This window comes from Eublepharis macularius, chromosome 4, assembly GCF_028583425.1.
Source record: "Eublepharis macularius isolate TG4126 chromosome 4, MPM_Emac_v1.0, whole genome shotgun sequence".
Classification (NCBI taxonomy): Eukaryota; Metazoa; Chordata; class Lepidosauria; order Squamata; family Eublepharidae; genus Eublepharis; species Eublepharis macularius.
This window is the reverse complement of record NC_072793.1, coordinates 136,601,857-136,621,901: the sequence shown is the minus strand read 5'-3', so window position 1 is coordinate 136,621,901 and position 20,045 is coordinate 136,601,857. Positions and strand designations below refer to the sequence as shown.

General features: G+C 39.3%; 1 protein-coding gene across 2 annotated transcripts in view; it reads left to right on the top strand.

The window, feature by feature from the left end:
* The window catches only part of CHL1 (cell adhesion molecule L1 like), a 149,620-nt gene extending 133,501 nt beyond the window's left edge, over positions 1 to 16,119 (top strand). Inside the window, exons 23-26 of one of the 2 annotated variants that reach the window (XM_054976882.1) lie at positions 3,652 to 3,813; positions 5,668 to 5,799; positions 8,468 to 8,540; positions 14,003 to 16,119. In XM_054976882.1, coding sequence (XP_054832857.1) covers positions 3,652 to 3,813; positions 5,668 to 5,799; positions 8,468 to 8,540; positions 14,003 to 14,219 — 584 coding nt within the window. In that variant the 3' untranslated portion in view covers positions 14,220 to 16,119. The remainder of the gene's footprint in view (positions 1 to 3,651; positions 3,814 to 5,667; positions 5,800 to 8,467; positions 8,541 to 14,002) is intronic. The other variant, XM_054976883.1, reaches the window with a different exon arrangement.
* Positions 16,120 to 20,045: the final 3,926 nt, after the last annotated feature.

Sequence of the window (20,045 nt, the reverse complement as noted above, 5' to 3'; positions counted from 1 at the left end):
TCAGACCAACCTGTTTTCCTTCTTTGATCGAGTGACGAGCTTACTGGATCATGGGAACTCTGTCGACGTGATTTACTTGGATTTCAGTAAAGTTTGATAAGGTTTCCTATGGCATTCTGATGAGTAAACTGGAAGACTACGGACTGGACTATAGGACAGTTCGGTGGATAGGGAACTGGTTAGCGGACCACACCCAAAGAGTGGTGGTCAATGGCAATTCATCAGATTGGAGGGAGGTGTCCAGTTGGGTACCGCAGGACTCGGTTTTAGGTCCGGTACTTTTCAATATTTTTATCAATGATCTGGATGAAGGGGTAAATGGGCTACTCATTAAATTTGCTGATGATACCAAATTGGGAGGAGTGGCAAACACCCAAGAAGACAGAGTTAAAATTTAACAAGACCTGAATACTCTGATGAAGTGGGCAGTTGTGAACATGATGCAATTCAACATAGGTAAGTGCACAAAATTACATCTGGGCCACAAAAATGTGAAGCAAAAATACAGGATAGGGGATATACTTCTGGGTAGTAGTATATGGGGAAGGGATTTTGGGGTAAGAGTGGACTGTAAACTAAATATGAACAGTCAGTATGATGCGGTGGCAAAAGAGGGTTGTATCGAAAGGGCCACTGCATTGAAATCGCAGGAGGCCATAGTCCCTCTCTATACTGCCTTGGTCAGGTTGCACCTGGAGTACTGTGTGCAGTTCTGGAGGCCTCACTTCAAAAAGGATGTGGACAAAATTGAGAGGGTGCAGAAGAGAGCGACAAGAATGATCAGGGGTCTGGAGACTGAGCCCTATGAGGAAAGGCTGAGGGCCTTGGGAATGTTTAGTTTTGAAAAGAGGAGATTGAGGGGATATATGATTGCTCTCTTTTAAATGCTGTCATTTGGAGGTGGGCAAGCAGCTTTTCCAGTTGGCAGCAGAGGATAGGACCCGAAGCAATCAGCTTAAATTACATGCAGAAAGGTACCGTCTGGATATTAGGAAAAAGTTTTTCACAGTCAGAGTAGTTCAAAGGTGGAATCAGCTGCCTAGGGAGGTGGTGAGCTCACCTTCGCTGGAAGTTTTCAAGAGCAGGCTAGATGAATATTTGTTAGGGATGCTTTAAGCTCATCCTGCATTGGGCAGGGGTTTGGACTAGAAGGTCTGTATGTCCCCTTCCAACTCTGTGATTCTAAGTTTCAAAGAATTGTGATTCTTATCAAACACAGAGATCTACCAATCCATTTGAAGATTTGCATGGGAGACTGTCCTATTAAAGTGTCTTGTTAGTGATTTGACTAATTACACCAAACACCTAGTATAATTGCCAGGCAAATAAAGCTAGGACTGGGAGAGAGTGAGATGAGAGGAATCTAATTATTCTTAAGCCTTGTTGTTTTCCCCCTTACAAGAGTGAAAAGCCCAAGCCATGTTTCCAGAGCACTGAATTCCTCTACAACCTCACAGTTCTGATGCCTTGGGCTGTGAACCCAGGGTTCACTTGGCACATAGGGGTTGTGGTACTATCCTCTCGGTACCCGTAAACTCCTGTTGGTAAGAGATGGGATTTTCCCTGTGGCAAAATGCTTATCCCAAACTGCGGCATTCAAAACAATGCCTTAGCATATATGGACGCTGTGCTGTCACAGAACCACATCATTATGTTCCTTTGCTACCAAGCAAACGTCACTGTGAGTCTGTAGTCTATTGTCTGTACCGACACTGGGCTGGCATCTTTGCTTAGTATGCAGCATTGTGGCATGTTGTACCTCAGGGCTTAGAGCAAAGAGTGTTAGTTATTTGTGTGATGAATCAGGGGTTGTTCTTTACTATAGAGGTTTGCTTGTGCTATTTGAACACATTTCCAGACACCAAGGTGTGAGTTGTCTGTGCTTTTGCTGGGTTTTCCATGGTACTACGGGGGTTGTGATGAAGTGTGGGTGTGACTGGCTATTAGGGAGAGGGGTGGTTGTCTGCATGCTTAGTATTCTAAGCTAGTCCCTGATTTGGCTGATGGGGGAAGAGTCTTTTTTTCTTTATTGGCATCTATGGGATCTTCCAGGGATTTCACTCACCTAACGCCAGCATTAAGAGCTGTATCCATGGCTGGAAGGGCTTAAAAAGATGAAGTCTCACTCTGCTCATGGCATGCCTACCATGCTGGAATGCATTGCTGCTGATCTTTGGGATGTTGCATTGTAACTTGGAGTTACACCAGTATAATGTTTTACCAGTATCCTAATACCACTCCATTTAAGGATCACATGGTAAAGAACTGATTGTAATTGATGGATAGTTGTTTGGGGGAAAATTTATGATGTTCTGTCTTTTTTATTATATTCATATCAATCTTTTCTCTTTCCCTTCAGTTGTCTGATTGCTAATCTCTTAATGCTCTTGTTTGCTTGCTTTCCAGTTTCAAAACTAATGATCATTGCTTCAGCACCAGATATGTGAATTTCTTTAACTCTTTACTGGCTCTGCTATACATATGAATTAATAAACACTACATATCCTACTTATAATGGATATACAATTACATTAGATTCATTTTGTAAATGAAACAAACTTAGTTTTTATTTTAACAATAGAGCCTGTGCTGTCTGAAGACTAGTTGGACTTGGAGCTGTGAAACTTGTGTTCAGCTCTGATGTCTAGTACAGAGGTTACCTTGGACAAGTCACTCACAATCCCTCAAGCCTCTGTTGTGATCTTGCTTACAAAAAAAGATAGTCGTCTACCACACTGGGAAAAGTCCTAAAATTCTTGAACAATAAAATGTGATAGGAAAATAATTTATATCAACAAACTTCCCTTCCATGGAGCCCCTGGAATATCTTAAATAAAAGTACCCGCAGCATCATTTATGCTAAAATTCAAAGAGCCAAACCAACTATTAAGAAGACTCCTGAAGCCTTTTGACAGGCCATAACTTATCACTTTGATTTGTTACTATGGAGATATTTACCATAACTCATTGAAGTCAACTTATTGTTTACTTGATAATTAATGTATATTTCAGCAGGTTTTATGATGATGACATATCCTAGAACTTTGATGCTCACTGAATAACAAAGTACAGATGACCGAATCCATGGGTCCATGTCAGCCATTTTAAAAGCAGTTACAATTCTTTCAGAATTGCCGCAGGGCCCTGATTTGGATCACATGTGCAGCACGGCAGCCCCAGGAGCTCTTGTTCCCCGCATCCCATTCCTTTTCAAATGCTGAAACTGTAGGAGGGATGGGTAGAGAGCTACAGCTGTGTTTAAAATGGTGTTAGCAGCCACATGAAGGACTCATGGCAAATGTAGTTTGGCCCTGAGTTGAAAGATAGGCTGACCCAAAGTGACTAGCTTCAAAATCAGACATGGAACTTTTTTTCACAAGGGGATTCAACCCCCATTCTCCTTATTACATTATATGTGTACCATATAGACTTTTTTGATCTCCAATTGTTCCCAAGTGAAAAACTGATACTACTTTTATAATCTCAAAATGTTGATAGTTTTGATAATTGCATTCCTAATTCTGTGGAGAAAAATGGTTAATGTTTACTTTTGTAGGATATGAGTTTTTTCCCCTCTGAAATAATTTGTTTATATGACTTCCAAGGCCCTAATTCAATTCATGTGTGTGACTTACTCTGTACATTCCATAGGTAAAGCTGTCGGGAAGATTTCTGAAGCAGTAAAACCTACTCAAAAGACTCAGCCTCTTGAGGCACTTGAGCCTGGAACTGCATACACAGTTCGTCTAGTGACTAAGCATTGGGTTGATAATAATAGCATTTCTGCAGATGTAATTGAAACGAGGGGGAGAGGTGAGAACTGAGAATCTAAAGGCCACTAAGATGAACATTATTTTGAAAGCAAAATATCATTTTGTGTTGTGTATCAGAATGTTTTGTATTTGGAAGACCTGAATACACTACCGTTGAAATCAAGATGTAATCATTGATTTCAACAAGATGCATGTTCAGGGGACTCTGAACAGAGGGAACAAACAGCCTCAAACTTGCTTATGCAGAAAAAGTAGGATCAATACAACATCTCATTGCCATGGTAGAGACCCTGGAGGTAGAAAACATCTCTGTGCCAGTGCTCTGCTGAAGAGATATGTGACTCTTTTTCCTCTTTCCATTTTCTTCAAAGAAGAAGACATTTGCGAACTAGTGAATTTGGTAGGATACTGGAATGCCATTTGGGAGTGCATTCATCCAAAGTAGATAACGATACCATAGTGCAGATGGAAGAAAAGAAAAAGGCAGACACTATCAAAATGAGGTTCCCAATTTACAAATGATCTATGGGGAGTATCATTCCACCACAAAAATGGGAGAAAACGCTTTATCCAGGCAAGGATTAGAGAGAGAAAAGAAAAACCAACAGCACGCTTTTCTCAGGAATAAGAGGGGAAATGGCATTGCTCCAATATACAGATAATTCATGTGTGAGCTGCCCTGCCCATTCAGTGATTATAGGGAGAGATCAAACAATGAGCCAAAGGTTTTTTAAAATTACTATTTTTTCCATATACCTTCTGTTTTTGGACTCAGAGGACTTTGGGAACGAATTCTACCCCAATTAAGTCAGTTGAGGACAGATAGAAGACATGAACAAGGGTTTCTGAAGATTTAAAAAATGCATATTTTGCCTTATAGACTGATACCTTCTTGATCATTAACTCATTACTTCTTTAACTCTAGTCAGACAGAAGGTTGGGTCCTATCTAAAATGTTCACATTCACTGGAGGGGGCACATTTTTTCTGATTCCCCCTCTTACACCAGACCTCCAGCTCCTCCTTACTGCTCTTCCTGGGGACAGTTCCCCTTGTACCCCAGGAACAGCATTTGGTTGGAGATTTGAGGTTGCAATGGGAGAAGGGAAGCAGGAGGTCATGCTTCTGCAGATGGAAATCCATCCACTTAAATTTTGCATGGGTTCCAAGCCAGTTTCTAAATAGGGTAGTTGTGCGAAATCCTCAAGGATTTTCCTCAGCAGTTTCCTAATACTTTACTTTAACCCCAACTCGCTGTGCACCTGTTGCTATCCCTAGAGATCTGCCCCTTAAACACAATTCTCCCCCACCTCTAAGGAGAACTCCTTAGGGATTCTGTGGCAAGGTCTGACTGTAGCTCTAACCCTGCCAAACTGTCTGGTTTGAGAGTTGCAGGCTTAATTTAAAATTCAGCATTCTACATTGTATTGCCTTCAACAAGTAAAAAGGAAATAATTGCAAAATTACCCAATGTGTATTATCTGCAGGTTATCTCACTTTGTCACCACTAAGAGGGTAGGTCCCTTCCCTCTTGCATCTGAAATGCAGCTAGCTGAGCACTTGCATGTGTTCTGCACCCTTTTAAAATTCTGTCTGTATCCCCAAACTACTTTTTGCATGATGGGCTTTCCAGAGCTTTGTACTGACTTTCTTATCTGGCATGCATTCTTTTTAATCAAAAGCTAGCTTGGAATTCCCATTCCAAATCTCAGTAGTGTGTGTTCCTTTGCCTTTTAATATCAGTGTTCTCATGTTTTTGGAATGCTAGAATTAATTCTACTTAGCAAAAAGTGCTATATGTGTTTTAACAATGTAATAATCAGCTTTAAAATATATTGTTTAAACTGCTACCACTTGGGTGTTGTTATATGTTTACTTTTTTTCCTCTTTCAAAGCTTACGCTGGGATTTATGAACGAATCTCTACACAAGGATGGTTTATTGGACTGATGGGTGCCATTGCATTGCTCACCTTATTATTACTCACAGTCTGTTTTGTTAAAAGAAACAAAGGAGGGAAATATTCAGGTAACAGAAAATTTTGCTCTCAAAACTAATTGTACTTTAATAGCTTCTGACTTAATAGGCAATGTATTGAAGTGCACAAACAAATAATTGCCTCTAGCTACTATAATATATTCTGATTTTACCAGTGGATAAAACTTGTTATGCAGATATGCCTGGTATGCAGTTGACTATCAGCCTTTTTGATTTTAATGATGCACGCTGCTTTTGAACTGTGCTGAGAACACAAAGGGATTATTCACCAGGGGTTTGCACTGAAAAAAAAACTGTTTCAATTTCCAAACAAGCTCCGTTCCATTATTTTTTTTTCTGGGTGGAGCATTGGATCTAATCCATTTGGATTTTTTCTTTATCATGAGTTTCAGCCCCATACTTTGCAATGAGACCTTCAAGGCTCTTTGGGATAGCTGTTTTTGCAGCTAATAGCACCAAAAATCATACAAAACACAGTCCTCCTTCTAAACCATCAACCACCGAATTTGAGTGCACACAGTAATGGTGTTTGTTATTTATGGGCCCCAAGAATGCTTTGGGAAGTTGTCAAGGTGAGTGTTGGGTAGCTATGCATGTACACACTGTTCTTTTCAATTTTTTCTTTTCTTTTTGCACCTTTAGTTTCTTAAGTCTGTCAAAGATGTATATTATGAAAATGGGATATTAACTTGTTATTGAAGTCATTTTATCCATTCCACAGTGTCCCAAAGCTTTATTTTTTACTTTTCACTGTGTTAAAATATTTGTTCTAATACTTAATTTGTTTTAAAACTAAAAAGACCACCTCTATGTAACCTGATGTTTCATAGGTAATTTCAGATGCCACACAGGGAAAACAAACTATATGTAGTGTAAATATTATGAGAAAGAGAGAATGCTAAAACAACCCAGAACACCCTTAATTCCAGAAACTAAATATCATTATCCAGATGGATCTTGTAATTGATCTGCTATTCTGTCGCAATCATTCACATGATGGTGGGATCCAAGCTATGCACCATTCCAAGGAACCCAAACATATCACATTTTTGTTGGTTGCTGAGCTTGAACCCAATGCTAGTACATCAGCCTACATTGGCACTGTTTGTTCTTCCAGACAGAACACTGATTTCATTTGTACACTACTAGAACATCCAAATTAGTATATTTCTAATAATGCTAATTTGATAGAAGAACTTCAAAAGTTGCCTGAATAGGCATGGGAATAAAGTCCTCTTTTCAGCAGAAACGGCATTCACCTTTTCAGAAAATATATATATAGAAAAGTTGAACTGTAAATGGCACAGCTGCCAATGAAACACAGCAACCAATTCTCTTCTTGGGACATTGTAGTAAGTGGCCTTTGGGAAATTATATAGCAAGCTGGTTTAAGCCAAATCTAAAGTAGCACCTTATGATTAGGCTGTTGAATAGAAAGGAGCCATTAAAGAATGTATAGATCAGAGCCTTTGAGATGTGCCCCAAAGCCCTCATTATGTTTGAACCATCTTTAAGTTATAAAGGAGTTCCAAATTTAGTCTGAATAGAACAGGAAACAAAATTGCTTGCAAAGAACCCACACAGACTTTTTCAGAGCATACACGGAAGGGTTTTTGCTATAAATGAATGACTAGCATCCTTAGGAATTAATCAACTGAACTAGTTCTACATCTCTTGAACCTGCATCCTTTAGAATAATATGAAAACAATAAAGGGTCCTGCAAAGACTTTGAGGGAGCATCTGATTTTCCTTCTCCCACTGTTTCCTCTTTCCCTTCCATGAAAGCCCTCATAACATCTCCCCTTTTCCTACCTCATTCTCTCTTTCATACCCACCAGCCACCTGCATTTATGTGTACCTCATCATCAGCTTTCCCTCCTCAACATCTCCCTGGGAAAAGTCTAGCTGAGTTGTCTAGTTCTGGCTGCTGGGCCCAATAGTTAGGAACCTGCATGACTTTGCATAGGCCCCCTAATTTCCCCCTGTACCCCCCTCCCCACACTATTTTCTCTTTCTCTCCTCCTGATAACCCCCATATTGTCAGCTATCTGCCCCCATCTTTAGTTACATTTGTTAGTTATTTACTTCATTTATATCCCACTTTTCTCCACAATGGGGAGAAGCAGCTTACATAATTTCCCTCATCTCCATTTTATTCTTACAACAACCCTGTTGAACATTAGCATTCAGCTGGTCCTGGGTGACTCATGCCAGTCATGTGGTATCAAGTCACCTAGTGGTAGCTGCCAGGGCTGATCCCCTGAGTCTTCCCTCAAAGACCAAAAGAGCCCTAGAAAGGGCCCTTCCCCTTCCCACTGCCTTCCCCTGGCAGAAACCAAGGTGTGAAAGCATGTGGCTGTCAAGCAATGTGTACAGAGAACATTCGTTTCTTAAAGCTACAGATGTTCTTTTTATCTTTTGTTTTGTTAAACCCCAAATGTTTTTCTTTTTTAGATTTCAGATTTTTCTGCATACCTGGGGCATTGTTCATGCTTTTAGAAAGATGTATCTTGTCTGTTCATGGCTCCAATATCCAGATTTAAGGATCCAGAGATTTGGCAACACTGTTATATACATTGATTCATCCCAGCGATGACTTGAGTTGTTCTCCAGCACTTGCTAAAATAATAATTAAAAGGGGGGGATCATGATGGTTATAAAGAGAATGTTTGAATTGTTTGTTTATGTTGTTTACAGTGAAAGAAAAAGAAGATTTGCACCCAGATCCTGAAGGTCAATCCATAAAAGATGAAATATTTGGAGAATATAGGTTAGTGTATTTTGTTGTTCCTCTAAATGATTTGAATGGCTTTTAAATAAGGGCATTGTAAGAAATGCTAGTTTTTTACCATTTCCTAATTAAATTTAATGTGCTTATTTGATGAAATCATGACACCTAAAACACTGAAGTTTCCACATATAATTATTAATACTATATTGATTAAATTTTAAAATGTTAATACTCTGCCTTTCCTCTTCAAAGAAGGATCAAGGGCTTTTACAACCTGAGATTACTCAGCACCTCTGGACAGCCCCTCCCCACCAAACATCAAATAAGAAATAAAATAGATAACAATCAGAGAGGAAAAATGAAAACTGGACTTAATCCTAGAAGTCTCAGACTTTAAGTAGTTACTGCTGGGTGCTGTTCAGTGGAACAGGGGGCAGAACTATTTCAGAAATAGAGTGTCCAGGCCAGAAGTTACCAATGCATTGGTACTATTCTCCCCAGGCAATTTACCTCCTATTTGGAGAGGAGGTATAATAGAGCTTATTGTTTGCTCTCAGAAGATCCAAGGTTCACTCCCTGGGGCTCTTTGCTTAAATGATCTCAGATAGCACATGTTGGACGAGACTTGGTATTTTTTTCATTTAAATATAAATATGTAAATATATTTATTAAATGTAAATATATTTGTTAAAATATTTACATCTGGTCTTTTCTCATGCTCATGATGGCTTATGAATCATAATCAACAACATCACAATTTAAAACCAAAACCATACAATCCCAAATAACCCTCCACCCCACAACAGATGCCTGCGGTTTAAACCCCATTAAAAAGCCCTGACAAAATTGTTTTGCAGCACCTCCTAAACATTTCTAAAGATGCACCCCCTGCTCAAGGAGCCCATTCCACAAAGTGGGAACTACAATCGAGAAGGCACAGGCTTTACTTAATTCTAAGCAGGCTTCCTTCAATGGGGGAGCCACCAGTAGTTGGCAGCCTGGGGACTATAGGAAGCACACAGGGCCATATGAAAGGAGACAGTCCTTTATAGGTATGTGGGTCCCAGGCTATGAATGGCTTTAAAGGTTGTGACCAATACCTTGAATTGGGCTTGGAAACAAACCAGCAGCCAACCTAACTGTTTTAAGGTAGACTAGTAGCTATGACAATAATTAGGCAGCTACATTCTGGACCTGCTAAAGTTTCCAGGTGGTCTTCAAGAGCAGTCCATCATAGAGTTCATTGCAGTGGTCCAAACTAGAGATGGGCACGAACCAGAAAAAAAACCAAACCATGTGGTTCATGGTTCATCAAATTTCACAAATCACGAACTTTCACAAACCTGCCCCTGGTTCGCAAACCGGTTCATTTGGTTTGTGAAAACGTCACATCCAGGTCAGAAAATCGTCACTTCCGGGTCAGCAGAAGGTCTGCAGGAAGACCATCACCTGTTGCCTGGGAAAGTGATTGATTGGCACCAGGCTGTTTGCAGTGACTAACGCAAAAATGAACCAAACGAACCAGCCTAAAGTTTGTGGCAGTTCATCAGAAATGGGATCTGATGAACCACTGGTTCACGAACCATGAACCGTCTTGGTTCGTGCTTACTTTCAGTTCGTATTTTGGTTCGTGCCCATCTCTAGTCCAAACATGATGCTTCTAAAGCATAGATTGGTTTGACTAGATCAGCTGAGTCTAAGAATGGTAGAACGGATGCAGCTATGCCAAGTAATTTTCAAACAGCAAGTTTGAGTCTATGAGCACCCCCCAATTTTTAACCTGTTGTGCGAAAGCCAGCTCTCTGCCCTTACAACTTCAATTTGTTCTGCCTTAGCTACCTGAGCACAGCCTCAGAGCACCAGTTCAGAACCAAGATGGACACATCTGGAAGTTTGGATAATGAAATATAGAGCAAGATGTCATCTGCATATTGATGACAACCAACACTGAAGCCCTGGATGATCTCATTCAGTGGCCTCATATAAATGTTGAAGAGCATGGGTGAGAGAATAACCCTGTGGCATATCACAGGTTTAATCCCACCCTGTTGATTCTTCTTTTCTGATGGGAACTCTTTGTGCCCAGTCAAACAGAAAAGATCAAACACACTGAAGATCTGTCTCCTAATGCCAACTCCATATAATTTATTTTTATTTTATTTATTTTATTTGACTTATAGCCCACCTTCCCCACGAATGGGCTCAGGGCGGCTCACATCATAATTAAAACACAAACATGAACAATACATATAGACTACAATAAATAACACATTCGGTATAAAAACAACAAACAGCAGCAAAGCAAGCAGCGCAAGCAGTCCCCTGGCAGCAGCCTTGTAGGCTGCAGCAGACAAGGGGCGGGGCCGGGCAGATGGAAAAGCCCAGCCCTTGATGGAAGAAGCTCCCTTGGCAGTAGAAGCAGCGATACAGACAGACCTCTGGCAACTGCCTTTGTAGGCTGCAGTAGGCAAGGAGCGTGACTGGGCAGATGGAAAAACCCAGCCCTTGATGGAAGAAGCTCCCTTGGCGGCAGCAGCAACAGCAGTGCTGGCAGACCTCTGGCAGGAGCCTTTGTAGACTGAAGCAGGCAATGGGCAGGGCCTGGAAGATGGAAAAGCCCAGCCCTTGATGGAAGAATAAGAATGGAGTGGATATAAAGCAGCTGATGGCCTGCATATCATGTACAGAGCTCTCTACATACCTGCCCCGTTTCTTCTGTGAGTTGGAGAAATGATCCACGTGTGCAATATAGATTTTCTATGATGTATGTGGGGAATCCCTACCACAACAGATTAAAAAAAAACAACACACATGCAAATGGAGTACTCCTGACTCCTGAGTAGACTGGCTGAAACTTCCTATATAATAGTCACAGATAGTGCAGAAATGTTAAGAAAATTTGCACTAGTACTGTTACCTACTCATTAGAATATAAGCTATATGTAATAAACATTTCCTAGATGAAATGAACTGCTAATACAAATTGTACAGAGAATTTGCACTGATAAAGGGGTATTTTTGCTGATTCCCCCCTCAGATTTTATGCTGGGTGGTGTGGGGGTACCCTTTCTCCTGGAAAAGCATGTGAAGAGGTGTTTTGGACTGCAGTGAGAGGAAAGTCCCATTCCCAGACAGAAATCCCTTTCTCCCTCAAAAATCTCAGCTGGATCTAAAAGTAGAAAATGTACTAAATCATACTAAAAAAGTAGAAAGAACATTTCCGCTTGTACCCAAATGATGTCCACGACAAATTACAAGAGTGTTTTCTACATAATTTCATTTATATTTAATTTTCATTGCTTTCTAATGGGACAGATAATTAGAAAGGTAAGAAATTATGTGGCTAGTATCTTCTAGTCCTCAGGTGGAATATCAGGTTTGATTTCCTGTCTTGACTGCCCTTAACTTGGATATACTACTTTGATGTTTACTTCCCAAACCAGTGTCACCTTCCCTTTCCTTGATTTCTGTTTCAGGAGAGATGTACGTATGCTTGAACTCAATTCACCTACTTTTCCTCCTGTTTACTATCATGATCCCTTTATGTAGACTTGACCCCTTTTCTTTGGTCAGCAGGATAAAGCTTTTACTGTAAACTAATAAAGCCATATGCTATAGTGTCCTTGCTGGCTATGGATTGCTCCATTTATCTCTCATTCTGGGAAAGAGACTCTCCCTGATATATCCCTCTGGGAATTACATTATACAGGCCTGAGACAATATAGGAGAAATTTGGAGAAATTAGAATTCTTCATTTTTAATATACTGTTAACTTACAATTCTAGAACCAAATACGGTTTCCAAGTAATTGGGTCCAAAACACACATCATATATTCATATATATGTACACACACACACTATATTATCTAATTGGTCCAACTGAACATTCATTTATTTTCCTCAGAAAATTGTATGGTTCACATATCTATTATTCAGACATAAATTCCAAAGGGGGGGGGGGAGAACCAGATATTGCTATTGTTATCTGCCCAGTTAGATTTTTGGCTAGCAGTTAGGGACCTTAAAAAGCAGTTTATGTCAGTATTCCTCAGGTCCACAATATGTTCAAGAATAAAATAGTAAAGTCTGGCTTGTATACGCTGACAGAATGGATTTCTGTTAAGAGAGTGGGGCTTCACCACCTCCCATTCCATGCTGCAGCCCATAATAACCCTGAAATGCTACTCCAAGCCTCTGTCTATTGCACAATTATCACACCTATCCTCGTAGTAGTAGTAGTAGTAGTAGTAGTAGTAGTAGTAGTAGTAGATGTGACTTTCCTTCATTTAACTCTCACAACAATGCAGTTAATTTGAGAAGATGACTAACCTCAGGACATACAGTGAGCACTATGGCCTAGAAGGAATTTTAACCCAGGTCTCTGTTCCTAGTCCAGCACTTTAACCACAACACCACACTGGTTCTCTGTTGAATGCTGGAGTCAGTGAAAATGCAATAGACAAGTTGTATCATATTTCTCTGTCTCTAATACTATTTGGAACTCACAGAGGTCTGTGAAAGGCAAGGTGAGAAAACATTATGAAATTGTTTCTGTTAAAAAAAATTGCTATCTGATTACATATGACAAGTTCAAAGAGCATGCTCTTGAAATGCATTTTCTGAGAAGAATTCATCTAAGTTCAAAACACTTAAGGAATTTTTTTACCTAAAAATCATACAGAAATGTATTGCCATTTTATGTCTTAAAGCGCAGTTTCTTCATAGTGAACAGCTTTGATACTGAGGCTCAGTTCTTGGTTTAGCCATAGATGTACTCTGTAGCCTCAGAGACCAGTGGGGGAACATTTCAATCTCCCTGGAATTCTATAATTGAGTTAAAGATTGCCTTACATCTGCAAAAAGAAGGGCGGAAATCAAAGGGAGATCCAGCATGAAGCTGCTGAGTTTGAATTTATATGCAGATTTCACACTATCAGACATGTGCTTGGTAAAGATTGGAAATAACAAAGTAAGCTTTTATACAAAGCAACTGTCCCGCTTTACACTTTTGCATACTCTATCCATGTGACTTTGCCAACTCCTCAGCACTTGGGAATCATCTACAGCCTCTAAGATTGAATCATTATCTCTTTTCATAGGATTTTGTTTTCATCTGTGTAATGTAATGTGTTATATTGGGCTTCTTGACCTCCTTTTCCTTCCCTTCTTTCTTCTGTTTGTTCCCTTGTGAGTGTATTTTCCCCATGTACTCATGTACATATAGGTACAGGACATGGTTTTAAGGAAGCCATTGTTGTTGCAGAACCTATAGCTTGAATCTTATACCTTGCTTCTGCTCATAGTCCCATCATCCATTGCAGAGGCAGTCCTTCTCTGTGGAGCACGTATTCACTGTTGCTAAGCATTGACTCTTACACAAGAGCAGTGTGTCTTGTGTGAGTTCTTCCTCTCAAGTAGTCTCCCAGCAGCATTTTCCTGAACTGTCTTGTGATAAAATATATATTTGCTGTGCTTCTCATATGTTTTCTCCACTTTTTTAGTGACAGCGATGAAAAGCCACTCAAAGGAAGCCTGCGGTCTCTTGACACAGACATTAAAACTGCTGAGAGTGCTGATAGTTTGGTAGAATATGGAGAAGGTGACCACAGAATGTTCAATGAAGATGGTTCATTTATTGGTGCTTATACCGGATGTAAAGAAAAAGCTTCAGTCGAAAGCATTGGGAGTTCTACAGCAACCTTTCCTCTCCATGCATAAAATATTAGCATGAATGATTCATTTCAAATCACCATATTTATCTTTACTAGCCATCGAATATCATCCAAGGCAGCAATAAGCTGCAGAAAGTTCAAGATCTCGGCATCCGGCTGTATAGAAACAGGCAGCTGACTGCAATTTTTTTTTAAAAAAAAAACTCTTTCTCCTGATGATGCGGGCATTTTCACCTCATTAAAATATGACACATAATTACAGTTTGTAAAACATATATCACTCAGTCTGACCAAAACCAGAGCTACTTCAGTGTTATATATGTATATAGGAACCAGCTACCCTCCATGTTTCTATCAACCCAATCCTGTTGTGTGTAACTGCGACAGCACATCAAACAGCTTATAATAAAATGGTTACGTTGGCTTGGAAAGTATGGCATGTCTGTCCTGGTGTGCTGCCTATCAGTTGTAATCCCATTTCAAAACGTTATTGCCAAATATTGGATGTGTTGTATTGTGCTGACATGACTGAAGAAGTGGGGGGCTAGTGCCATTAGGTTGTTCTCTGTAAATGAATAATCGCCAGTCTTTCCCCTGCCACTTGCTCTTGGATATTCAGTTTTGTTGGTCAGGTCTATGCTAAGCCATACACCACAAATGCCAGTGATGGTAAGTGATGGTGTAGTTCCCAGGACTACATCGTACTTCAAGGACACCAGCACCAGCACAGTGTATTCTACACGCTCAACATTTATTTGGCAAAATAATATTGGGCCTTAAATTAGAACTTCCTCTTTTCAGTAACTCTGTTCCTCTGTTTATACACTACAAGCACCATTAACTAATATGCCATAAACTCAGTATTATACGGTTCAGCCTGAGAAGGCAGCAACAGTTAATTCAGAAATAAACTGTTATATGATAAAACTAACAGAGAAATGCATTCCATACTATATACTATTTAATATTATAAAGAAACGACCCAATCAAGTTTAGAGCTTAAATTATGTGCTGATGGCTGGGGCTTAGAAATGCAGCTCGCCGTGACTGTCAACAAGATGCTTTCGATTTACAGAAGCATCGGGTTAAACATTTCTCTCTTTTGACCACTAGCTGGCACTCTTTCTTTATTCAATCAGCTTTATTCAATGTCAGATGCATCCAAAATCCTTGTGTACCAGTCTAAGTAGAAATAGTTTTTCTCCCTAAGGTATTTTGTTACCACCTCCATAAAAGATGTCTTTTTAAGCAAGCTGGGTTTATTGGCATCCCTATTTGTATATTTGCATCCCTAGTACATAACAATTTTTGTGTGTGTGAATTCTTCTACATATTATGTTTATATTGATACAGTCAGAGCAAGCCACATCAGTTGTATTTCTCAGCAAGACGCAATAGTAGTGGAGGGTATGTTCGCTGGCAGCAATTGAGTTGCTCTTGTCAAACTGAGTGTATCTAAATAAGACTCATTCTTCATACAAAATGTATCAAGATATTTCTGCAGTGTTGAATCTCCCCCATCTCATTCTTAAAAAAAAAAACAAAAAAACTTTCTTCCAAATCCTTAGCCATGAATATTTTCAGATTTGTTTAAGTCTCAATTTATGTTCTGATGGATCAAAGCAAACATTAATACTGAACAGGGTATATATATATATATCAAAATTATTTCTTTGGGCATGTAAAGCAACTATTACCCAGAACTAAAACTATTTCTGTGAGTGATGCACAAAGGCGGTCATGTTTGTTACAATTATATTGAAGGCTGTTGCATGAAAAATTATTCCAGGCATGATTTATCTTTGCATTCTATGTGGACATGTTTTTAGTTTGTTACTTAGCCTTATTTCATGTTATCTGTTAGGCTTTTTTTACGATACATACTGCTACATCTGGAAAATGTGTATGTTCTGAGCATGCATCAATATTATAATACTTGGATCTCTTGTAAGGTGGTTATTGAGTCAATTCACCAAGCACTGATCCTTTGCTCATCCCATTCATTTTGGTCAGGGCTTTCAAGCTTGTTATCTTCATTGGTCTTCAGCAATGACTTCAGTGGACTCCCAATTATTTTAAGGAGAACATTTTCAGGCATAGTTAATTAAGGAGATGCTATTTAGTCTCTTGTCATCACAATTATATGCTGGGCTCTTTGCAAAGTTTGTGCTACTGACACAGTTTATGTAATAAGGATAGGTTGTGCAAACTATGCCACCTTGCAAACCTGCACAAAGGTTTCCCCTCTTCCAGTGCCCCTACATTGTAAAAAGGTCCAGCCAATGTTATTGCTACTAGCATTGCAAAGAAATTAGTTTCAACATATTTGAGGATGGATAGCCTTGAATACTAAATCCTTTCTGCATATCTATGGCATGCTTTAATACATTCTACAACATTGTGTGAGAATCTCCGGTTAGGGACCTACAGGTATCAAGACTTCAGCCTTGCACAATAAAGGAAAAAAAAAAAACAGGTTTTAAAGGAGATTAACATGCAAGAAGCTAACAAGGTTGTCTATGCTGAGCCTTATCTGAAACACCGGATCCTCAAATTTCCCAAGTACTGATTATGAAACTTTTTGAAATATGGATCATAGATCTAATAATTTGATGTGGAAAATTTAACTTTGTACTTCTATATTAATACCACATATAAAAAGAGATAAATTCCAGACTTCTTCTAGAGATAGTTTTGCAACATAATACTTATTTATCGATTGAAAACCTAGCATACAGAGAAAGAACTTCATTTCCCCAATGTATAGTATCCAGGACAGCAGTAGCATTCGAATCAGATATAACAATTGGTAGGTTTGTTGCCATATTACCACAGAATGCAAGCTATAAGTCTGGAGATGCATTTGGGCCCAAAGTGTTACACACCTCTAGAGCAAAGTTCTTCCAGGCTACTGAACATATACTCTCAGAACAGGCAAATATTCTGTCACACTCCTAATCCATAAATTCTCAAGTTGACCTTCCTGACTGAGCATGTTCAAAAAAACTTTCTAGGTAAGGCACATATTTTCTTTGATCCCTCCTTGCCAGATTTTGTGACTTTAATTGTAAGACTAGGAAGGGCCCATATGAGCTATTGCCCATAATAATATCTGTCAGTATTTAAATAGGTTTCCTTGGATATCTGCCTTCCTTGCTATGATTCCATGCTGTCCTGCTCCCCATCTCCCAATATATTTTTAAAGAAAACTGCTTGTGTCTAAGACCGGTTATGTCTGAATACGATATAAGCCTTAGTCTAGACAAGCAGAGAGTCACATGGTAAGATCAGTACCAATCCAACCTTCAGGAAGACATGATCTATCATCTATCTATAAATTTAATTTATCTGTACTAAAAAAGAAAAGAAAAACATAACCCTAGAAATCCCTAGGGGGAATACTGAAAAATGCATCCTCCCTACAGCAGTCTGACATGGTCTATCCCAGGAACAATTTTACAATATGATGACTTGTTTGTCTCATTCAGGTCTTTATCAAAGAAAGTTTGAAACATTTGGTGGTAAGTGAACCTAATATAACCTCCCATATAAACAAACATACTTATGCCCAGAGGCAAAGTGCTATGTATCCAAAGCAGACTCCTTTTCCCGAAAAGGTTTTTTTAAAAAAGGCTACAGCTACACTAGGGAAGAAGTTTGAAGACATCATATGAACTAACACATGCAAAATGATAGCATGTATAAATCCTGAAAATGCTTACAGCACTTCCTTTCATTCCCTAGTTCTTATATGTGTGTTTGTTATCATTAGTTTTCCTTACAAAAATTTTAATCTCAATGTGACAATTCAGTTATACCTCAAAACGTTTTTTAAAAAATTACAACATGCCAAAAAGAGATACACAATGAAAAAAGTCATGTTCACTTTTAAAAGTGTATACTCATTGAATATATTTTAAAAAGGAGAATTTTTAAATAGGGTAGCTGGCAATACCTCTACCCCATAATGTTTTGTAAAGACTTTTAAAGCAATGATAAACTTATAAACATTTCTTCCAATTAGTGACATTCTATTAGAAAAGACCTTGATGTAAAAAGTAAACATTATTATTTTATAATATGAATGTAATTTGACTTTTATTCAAACCAGGTTATGTGCTTTGACATCCTTAGAGATTGGGAGGGGGGCACTATAGAAAAATGGGTTGGATCCCGCTAGCTTTTTCAAACAATCCTGCCCAATTTACCTTCTTACCACAGCCACCATCTCATATGACTTGTCCATGATAGGTCCCTTGTTCTCCAGCATAGCATTTATGGGTAGACAGAGAGGACCTCTCATTCCTTTTTCACAGCTGAAAAGCTGACTAGATCCAAGCCAGTATTTTTAACATCATCCAATGGATATTGTACCACATGAATTTTCCAAAAGTTTCTGGCTAGGTCATATCCTGTTACTCTTTTATTTGTTTTGACTGTTTTTAGATATAGAACTGTGTGGCAAAATATCACAGTGGACATCTGTATTCAGATACAGCTGGAAGGAGCAACCAGTGAGTGTTGTGATCATGGCAGCTGGAAACACTGCTACAGTCACAGATATCAATGCTGATCACTGCCAACTGTGTCCATCTTAGGTCAGTTCATACGGATGTCTGATCCAGTACTTTGTAATAGTTGTGAGGGACTGAATGAAGGATAAAAAGCATCAACCATGCTAAAGGGTCCTAAAAATAGCAACCATAGGGTATGAAGGCAGGTACCTTATAGATTATCTGCTGGTAAAAAGATATGAAGCAAAGGGAAGAGTAACCTATGCTTTAATTCACTGGTAGGTTTCCATCTCCTGCCATGCAATGTCACTGTGCTGGAGTATCATGAGATGCATGGAGACTACTACTTCAGACACACAATTATCTAGTAAGCCTGCTACCCATTCAACAGATTTGCACTTACACAATGCTGAAGCAGCAGTTCATCTTTGTGGCTTCTAACCTAACCTACCTGCAAACTACTGACATTGCTTTCCAGAGATTTGCATTGGGTTCAGTGCTCATTAATTCAATCATAAATGCCCTGGAATCAGTGGGGCAAAGGCTGGATTTGAAGATGCTAGTGGAGAGTGCCATCAAGTCATAGCAGACTTATGGCAACCCCTGGTGGAGTTTTTATAGCAAGAAACTAAAAGAGGCTGTTTGCTGTTGCCTACCTCTGCAACCCATCCAATTACTAACCAAGGCTAACCCTTCTTAGCTTCCGAGATCTGATGAGATCAAGCTTGCCTGGGTTATCCAGATCAGGGTGATTTTGAAGATAGCACCAGATTATTGAATAACTGTTCAGCAGGAAACAGAGGATGCCTTTACACAAGCAACCTGTTGCTGCATGTAGTTTTCTGCATTGGGATGAATATCTGCTGCTATAGACTATATTTCACTTTAATTTGAAGGTACGGCACAATTTCACCCAATTTCAAGTACTGATGTTTGAGTTGACTGTCAAACAGTAAAAGCTGACTTTTAAATTACTGTTTGCCCTGATGTATTATCAACAGTACTCACCATGTGACCATGCATTCAGACAATATATTCAGGAGGAAAAATTAACCTTGCAAAAAATAATTCCGTGGGTTGAATCCAGCGATCTGTCAATTGAAGGTGCTGATGGTCATGTATCTTCCCTGCTTTCCTCTCTCATCTAAAGTCCAACTCCAGGAAAGCTGATACTCAGGATTGCAGAACACGTGTAGCAATAGTCCCATGGGTTAGTGAGATGCAGTAAAGAGAGAGAAGGGGACCAAAATCATCCTTCCTGGCTCTTTCATCAGTTGAGCTACATGGAGGAAGAAGTGATTTTACCCCTTCCCACTCCTCACAGCAGCCTACTGACCTAGTAATTCATGGGGTACTCA